The 9,103-nt window shown below is 43.7% G+C and overlaps 1 protein-coding gene across 1 annotated transcript in view; it reads right to left on the bottom strand.

Moving 5' to 3' along the window:
- Window positions 1-8,071, bottom strand: part of LOC134572459 (torsin-1A-like) — a 93,929-nt gene extending 85,858 nt beyond the window's left edge. Inside the window, exon 1 of the mRNA XM_063431442.1 lies at window positions 8,026-8,071. Coding sequence (XP_063287512.1) covers window positions 8,026-8,032 — 7 coding nt within the window. The 5' untranslated portion in view covers window positions 8,033-8,071. The remainder of the gene's footprint in view (window positions 1-8,025) is intronic.
- Window positions 8,072-9,103: the final 1,032 nt, after the last annotated feature.

Raw genomic sequence — 9,103 nt, forward strand, 5'->3', positions numbered from 1 at the left:
ACAGCTTCCAAACCAACTACCTGGATTATACCCATTCCAGATCTGAGAAGGTACGTGCGTTAATTTAACCATGTGGCTAGTAAGGTCAACCACAGCTTGCCCTTCGTCATCTATATGCAGACAGCAATTACTAAGATTACATTTTCCGCACACACCTCCGTCTATTGCTAATAAATAGTCAAGAGCCAGCCTATTTTGGTAAATGGCTGACCTCATACAGGTATTCTGTTTTGCCAGGAGGTTATAATCTCAACCACCGCCTGTAATCTTATGATGCGGTTGAGCATGTATATGGGGGTTCGATAACCATAAGTACAATCTTCAGCCCAAGTAGCAGGTCCATAGTAATTAATAATTCACTGGGCTGGCCATTCATCTTCCCAATTACCTATATTTAATGGTACTCGCTTCTTCGTATGGTTTACATCATAGACCTTAACTCCCAAGGTCTCTCCTGTTTTGATTGGTAACAAGAAGAAGGATGGTTTGAGCATACCTAGCACACATGCCCCCGTCCAATCTTGTGGTAATTATGAATACGCCTTCTTACCACAAATCCAGGATACATTTTCTGGGGCTCTTCAGTTATATGTAGCCGATAGATCAAACCATACCTCTCTTAAATTGGTGTAATTAACAAAATGTTTGATAGGCTCTGAGACATTTGAAGCTGACCACCAGGTAGTATTATAGCTACTAGCATTGTATGCTTTCTACCCTAGACAAGTCAACTCGCCTACAGGTGTTTTTTATATTGGAACTCCCTTAGCTAAGCATACATGACCGATTATGGATGATTTTAATTGCCTGCTTAATTTTGCTTGAAGGCATCTGTTGCTCATTTGTCTCAGAACCAGGGTACCATACATCTCTCGCTTCTCATGGCCATTGGTCTGCCTTATTTGTCCCTCCACATACAAAGCAGTTAGTTATATTAACACTTCTTGCAATACTCTCAGCCAGATTGAGTAACAGGTTTTTAACAGTATGGGAAACTTCATCTTCAACACTCATCTCCTCATAAACGGAATGGAATACCTGATGAGTTTGGGCATTCAGGGTCTTGGTTTCAAGGCCTATATATAGGATGGGTCCTGGGTCTGTCCCTGTACCATATATTTGGAAACCGAACATATTCCCAAACTTGTTAATAAATTGCTGGGGGTTAGAAATTGTCATGTGTACAGGATTATACTCTATTGATTTACAATGAGGAGTAGTAGATTATCCCCAGGTTGCCTAACCTACACATGACCAATTTGGGCAGAAGTTGAAGTTCCTATTTGGACAATCAGGGTCAATGGTTCCTCTACCAGGGCATAGGTATTGATCATTAAACCCATATGTTCGCTCCTGTGACGAAGTGCCCTTCGCCTCTTGTGCCTGGAGGCACCTGCCTTCCGACTATGGCCCCTGTGCTGATAGCTGTATTTTCCCCTGCAGAAAGGTTTATTTGTGTATTTCTGCCGGTGCGTTCAGGACTTTCAGTATGTGAGTAGTGGTACCCCAGATAGCTATGCCATGAAGCCTATTCGTGTAACAAAAGATTATGGAAAATACTTTGGCTCCATGGCAATTGAACTGTATATAGGTGATCTGAGCGCCATTCGGTAACAATGTGCGCTCAAATCTAAGCTATATGGGGATATGTTGCATGTATATGTTTTATGTAGTAATTGTAACATTGTGTAATTTTATGTATTTTTGTAACCATGTAGTTAATGGAGTCTTGCCTCTGCCCTGGGAGATAATTTGATTACTTCCCAATGATATCCAGGATAGAGAGGAGGGATTGTGATGTCACTGTGGGAGTGTATTGTTTGTATTGTCTGTGATTGGCTAATATCCAATATGTGTCCCATTGTTCCATCAGGTCCCCTAGGGGAGTGTCCCCCTGGTGGACACTTGCATAAATACCGGGCAGGTAGCCGTCAATAAATCAGACCTACTTGCACCTTTCTTGAAGCCTTGGCTCATGCTTGGGGGAAGGGATACCTACACTCTGGGGATTGCTATAATCACTTGTAAGAGCTTGATTTGTTCCTGCTACGCTTTCTGGATTTAGGAGAGGTTCACCCACTGGGAGCTGGATCCTGGTCGTGGAGAGAGACGGCAAGACCTCGGCGCAGCTGCATCGCTGGAAGTGGGGTCCGCAGTGCTGATGGTGTTGGTTGGAGTGCTCGGAGTCCACGGCAAGTACTAGGAGCATAGATTGGCGGAGGCACTCAGTCGGAGTGCCAGCGGTCCGTCACAGCTCCCACTTAAGGTTACTGCATATATTCCAAGGTTTTCCAGTACCAGAAATTGCTTTGCATGCATCGAATAGTAGGATGCCTAGGGAAGAGGTGGTACTTAAAGTTCTATTTATCAATGTCCCCTGAGAGAAGCACCAGCCACATTTTACGGTGTTGGAATTGGGGATCAAAGCACTTGGGTTCACCTGACACTGGTTGACACACACTATAATCAGTGTCTAAGTATCTACATTTACACACAGATCCTTTACATTCACAATGCGAGTGCCAAATAAGAGTTTGGAATATCATGTTAACTGTTTTTGTAGTCTTAATACAACTATCACAGCCTTGTATGTCATCACCTTTGCATTCCGTACATATAGTAAAAACACTAAAACACAGAAAAAAATACATTATGATGGAAGTCTTCATCCACATTTTCAACCTTGCGACGGCACCTGAGCTTGCCTCTGGTGAGGGCTGCAGGGAGTGTTGTCCGTCTGATTCTCTCTTCCCTTCACAGAGGTCCCTTCGAGACACTCTGGCTATGGGACATTGGTAGGTGGTCAGGCTTTATTATGGCCGTAAAAACACCTACGTGCAGCTCTCTGATATATTTCTCAACCACGGTTTTTGAAAATTGTCTCGTAGTTTCTTATGTCACTTTAATCAAACTTCAGGGACTGGGTAGTTTGCTTCAACCAGATCTTACAAGGATTCTCAGGATCTGGGGTAGCTTTCCAAGAATCTGCCACTGGTTTAATCCTAGAGTGATGGATCCAGGGAGTCACGTCTGCCATTTTTACAGCTGTTGGGGTAGACAAAATAACAGTATAAGGACCTCTCCATATAGGGCCCAAGGGAACAGTATTCCATTCTTTTATCCATACTTGGTCACCTGAATGATGAAAATGAACAGGTGAATATATATTCACAGGTAACCGATCTTGCACCCATTTCTGTACCTCCTCCATAGTTTTACCCAACTCCACAACCTGCTGCCGAGTAATGCCGTCGCCCCAACTGGCATAAATCCCCTCGTGGTTTGGCTAAGTATGGGTGGTGGACGTCCATACATGATTTCAAATGGAGACAGTCCCATCCTTCTATGCTACTGGCAAAAGAACATTCCATTTAGGCTGAGTTTCCTGGCACACTTTAGCTAACTGAGTCTTTATTGTTCTGTTTATTCTTTTCATCTTTCCAGATCTCTGAGGTCTACAAGAAGTATGTGGCCGCCACTTAATACAAAGTACATGAGTTAGTTGTTGCACACATTGATGAACAAAAGCTGGACCATTATCAGACCCTATAGAACATATACTGAAATCCAGGAGGCTTAACAGGGTCTTGTCTTGCATTGTTACGGGCGCACTGTACACATCTTCTGGCAATAGCTTAGGAAAGATGAGATAATCCTGGTATATAGAAATGTTTGCTGAGAGAGTCTTCCATATTATCTCTTCCCGAGTGTGTACCGCTATGAAAGTTCTGAACAATTTCTATGGCCAGAGGTGCAGGAATAACTATTCTTTCATCTTCGAACTGATACCAATTATTCTTCAAGTATTTACCAGGTTCAGTTTTCAGCCACCCCTTCTCCTGAGTTTTATACACCGGAGTCCATTGGGACAGAGGTGCTGGTATAAGGACAATAGCGTAACTATACAAATACAGGATCTCCCAATTGCAACTGGCCATTGCCATCAATGTGTGTTGGGCCAGGAGTAAGTCGGGGAGGCATCTGTAAATGCCGGGGTTGGAGGATACCAGTCATCATGCGTGTTAAAACAGGACTACGGACATTTGTAGAACACTGTGATTTAACAGGTTCCAGTTGGGGGGTTGTCAAATGGGCAGAGGAAGGCACATCAGGCATATCAGTTGGTAACTTAGTTAATGGAATATCTCGGACAAGGCTGGGAGGGGCCTGTCCAGTAACTAAAAAGGTTGACAATTCAGGGTACAAAGAACTAGTGGGGGTAGGTGTAGAGATGCGTGGGCTTAAGGCAGGAGGGCTGATATCTGACGTAGGTATGTGGGTAGGCGGAGACAATAGGGCAGGGGAAATGGAATTACCAGCTGCACCGGTTCTAGCTCGGGAGGAGGAGTAAGGGGGTGGTAAGGAGAGGTCATTTACAGGAGGAGTGTCCAAAATAGGTAGAGTTGAGGCCTTACTGGACAGGCAATTTCTAGCAACCATGAGGCGGCATTGTTCCTCGTGGCACAGCTTGATCCATTTAGGCTGTTTTTCAACAATCTGTTTCCAAATATCTATATACGTAAACTGATCATAAAGTCCTGGCCTATTAGTTATGACTGTATAGACTTGCTGCACTAGATCTGGATCAAGACTGCCACGTGGAGGCCATTTGGCTACCAGAACAGGCCATTCTCTGTTACACACAGTATTCAACCTTTTTGGGGACAGCATTACACCGTCATCATAGCATATCCCTTAGAAAAGTTCTTTAGCATGCAAGACAAAGGATCAACAATAAGAGCCGAAAGGAACTAGCTCTTGACCCAAGAGTATAGTGAATGAATAATTTAGACTTAACTTTTAATATGTAGAAAAAAAGGAGAAATATAAGTGGAAACAATCACAAAAGTTTGCCACTAGATGGAGACAAAACCAGACTGTGCTTAAAGGACCACTATAGGCACCCAGACCACTTCAGCTTAATGAAGAGGTCTGGGTGCCTGGTCCAGCTAGGATTAACCCTTTTTTCTGTAAACATAGCAGTTTCAGAGAAACTGCTATGTTTACCTATGGGTTAATCCAGCCTCTAGTGGCTGTCCCGCTAGAGGTGCTTCCGCGCTTCTCACTGTGATTTTCACAGTGAGAAGACGCCAGTGTCCATAGGAAAGCATTGATTATGCTTTCCTATGAGACTGGCTGAATGCGCGCCCGGCTCTTGCCGCGCATGCGCATTCAGCCAGTGATGGAAGAAGAGGGAGGAGAGGAGGAGGAGAGCTCCCCGCCAGGCGCTGGAGAAAGAGTTAAGTTTAACCCCTTCCTCCCCCTAGAGCCCGGCAGGAGGGGGACCCTGAGGGTGGGGGCACCCTCAGGGCACTATAGTGCCAGGAAAACAAGTATGTTTTCCTGGCACTATAGTGGTCCTTTAATAACAAGCATCAAGGGAAAAGCATATTGAGATGTATATACCGTGTAGGATATGGAGGATGAAAAGATGATAACACAAAACAATCAAAATATATATATATTTAGAAATAAAAGTTTACTCTCTAATGTCAGTATGTTAATAAATAAGTGGCAGCATGCTGTGTCCACTGTAGTATTCTGTAATACAGTTGCAAGAAAAAGTATGTGAACCCTTTGGAATGATATGGATTTCTGCACAAATTGGTCATAAAATGTGATCTGATCATCATCTAAGTCACAACAATAGACAATCACAGTCTGCTTAAACTAATAACACACAAAGAATGAAATGTTGCCATGTTTTTATTGAACACACCATGTAAACATTCACAGTGCAGGTGGAAAAAGTATGTGAACCCTTGGATTTAATAACTGGTTGAACCTCCTTTGGCAGCAATAACTTCAACCAAACGTTTCCTGAAGTTGCAGATCAGACGTGCACAACGGTCAGGAGTAATTCTTGACCATTCCTCTTTACAGAACTGTTTCAGTTCAGCAAAATTCTTGCAATGTCTGGTGTGAATCGCTTTCTTGAGGTCATGCCACAGCTTCTCAATCGGGTTGAGGTCAGGACTCTGACTGGGCCACTTCAGAAGGGGTATTTTCTTCTGTTTAAGCCAATCTGTTGTAGATTTACTTCTATGCTTTGGGTCATTGCCCTGTTGCAACACCCATCTCCTGTTGAGCGTCAGCTGGTAGACAGATGGCCTTAAGTTCTCCTGCAAAATGTCTTGATAAACTTGGGAATTCATTTTTCCTTCGATGATAGCAATCTGTCCAGGCCCTGACACAGCAGAGCAGCCCCAAACCATGATGCCCCCACCACCATACTTCACAGTTGGGATGAGGTTTTGATGTCGGTGTGCTGTGCCTCTTTTTTGCCACACAAAGTGTTGTGTGTTTCTTCCAAACAACTCAACTTTGGTTTCATCTGTCCACAGAATATTTTGCCAGTACTGCTGTGGAACATCCAGGTGCTCTTGTGCAAACTGTAAACGTGCAGCAATGTTTTGTTTGGACAGCAGTGGCTTTCTCTGTGGTATCCTCCCATGAAATCCATTCTTGTTTAGTGTTTTACGTATTGTAGATTCGCTAACAGGGATGTTAGCATTTGCCAGTGACTTTTGTAAGTCTTTAGCTGACACTCTAGAATTCTTCTTCACCACATTGAGCAGTCTGCGCTGTGCTCTTGCAATCATCTTTACAGGACGGCCACTCCAAGGGAGAGTAGCAGCAGTGCTGAACCTTCTCCATTTATAGACATTTTGTCTTACCGTGGACTGATGAATAGCAAGGCTTTTAGAGATACTTTTATAACCCTTTCCAGCTTTATGCAAGTCAACAATTCTTAATCATAGGTATTCTGAGAGCTCTTTTGTGCGAGGCATCATTCACATCAGGCAATGCTTCTTGTAAAAAGCAAACCCAGAACTGGTGTGTCTTTTTTATAGGACAGGGCAGCTGTAACCAACACCTCCAAACTCATCTCATTGATTAGACTCCAGTTGGCTGACATCTCACTCCAATTAGCTCTTGGAGATGTCATTAGTCTAGGGGTTCACATACTTTTTCCACCTGCACTGTGAATGTTTACATGGTGTGTTCATTAAAAACATGGCAAGATTTCATTCTTTGTGTGTTATTAGTTTAAGCAGACTGTGATTGTCTATTGTTGTGACTTAGATGATGATTAGATCACATTTTATGACCAATTTGTGCAGCAATCCATATAATTCCAAAGGGTTCACATACTTTTTCTTGCAACTGTATGTATATACTTTGTTGCAGTTCATCTTTGAAGTGCAACCTGAAACAGTATCATCATGTTTACAATGTAATGCCAGGGAGAAACCCTCGGCAATATAGAATTGCAGGCAGAGTACAACGGCTGCTAAATATAGTAGAAGGTGAGGTCCTAGTAAGGACTGTTAGGGCAGAGTAAATAAAGTTGGTAATCAGGGTCACTAAAAGGACGGGAAATAATTCAGCTAGAGATATATATAAACAGTGGTGCCTAAAGGTAGCTGTGCACTAAAGGAGAATAAATAAATAATATTTAGGCAAGGGTTCGCTACTCTGTGCCTTCAAGGGCACCTGAAAAGAAGTAAGTTCTTCTAGCTCTATCTGTAGCTGAAGAAATATATTGGCTGATCGGCAGATAGAAACCCTGCAATGATAGACTATTCTGTGCCTTCAAGGCACCTGTCAGAGAAGAAATCTGGCTGTCACTATCTGTTACTAAAGCAGAACATCAAAACGTCTGAACACCCAGGTCTCACCACTGCTGATAGATTGCGTTCGTTGAGGCATGTAAGTAATCCGTATGCATAAGTGCGCTAGTCATCAAAGGTGCATCAGTGGGTGGTCTGCAGTCTAGCCAGAATTCAACTAGTCTACTCCAGAATCCGCGATCTAGTGAACGGAATTTACAACAGAGTTCAACTAGTCCAGAAACCGGAATCCGACTGAACATATATACACCAGAATTCCGCCGGACAAACAGACCCTATGCTAAACGGGCTAGCTACAGAGCATTTAGCTTAAGTAAGTGATTAGCCCTCTCTTCTTTCCAATTCGGAAAGGTCAGATACCAGATACAGATCTAACCCGTAATGGGTTTACCTTCCATTCCTGGACCTGGGATCAGAATTCATCGACAGGGACACCCCAATACCCACTGCGCAAAAGCAGGTGGTATCCTGGACGAAGTAGGCCCAGTGGCACAGAGACGAAAGGAAGTCCACGCAGTATCGGCCCAGGGGTGTTGCTGTGGAGAGGTGGGTAAAATATCACCGTATCGGCGGTCCTGCGATGACTTCCCGGCCTATAAGCACTAGCATTGTTATAGGGGAACCACACACAGAGAGTCCGGACACAGGTCAGTTCAGGAAGCAAAGGTCTTTATTCTCACCAATCGGGTCTCAGCTGAACCAAAATGTTCAGATCACATGGAGTACAGGCTTTTTATAGACTATACATCCCCCATCTGTATCCTTACACCAATCAGCAAACAGGATCCTATTTACAGCATTACCTTATATGGACAGGCAATATGGAACTAGGAGAAATTGGAATGTGGTTTCAGGTCTCGCACATGCTCAGTACATTGATGACAGTAACTTAGCTACACGTAACTAACTGACACCTGTACTTGTATATGCCACATGGAGATTTTAGGCCTACTAAATTTTGGGACAAGCTGAAATCCCATCACATGAGAAGTTGAATGATGCCAGCCACATACAGGTTTTAGGGGTTTTTGGAAAGTTACAGGGTCAAATATGAGGCTTGCCCAATTAGACTTTTAACACACTGAAATTTGCCAGACTAGTTATGTTGCCTTTGAGACCATATGGCAGCCCATGAATGAGAATTACCCCATCATGTCATGCTATTTGTAAAAGTAGACAACCCCGAGAATTCAAAATGGGGTATATCCAGTCTTTTCTTTTTAGCGGAATGGACGCTCTTAATACACTTTTATTCCCTTTTGTTCGGCTGTCCGTACACCCCCGCTTGTTTATCGAACCAACTCTGTGTGGTTACCTTGTTCGCACCTTATAAGTACTGACCACCCCTGCCTCGCTATGCTGTGAGAGGGGGCATGTGGCGGAACCAACCTCGCCACTGTGAACTGGAGAAGCCTGGTTGCTAGCCTCCTGCCCTGCGACTATGGCCCCTGGGAGATATTGCCCTTTAA

The sequence above is a fragment of the Pelobates fuscus genome, chromosome 9 (assembly GCF_036172605.1).
Source record: "Pelobates fuscus isolate aPelFus1 chromosome 9, aPelFus1.pri, whole genome shotgun sequence".
NCBI lineage: Eukaryota > Metazoa > Chordata > Amphibia > Anura > Pelobatidae > Pelobates > Pelobates fuscus.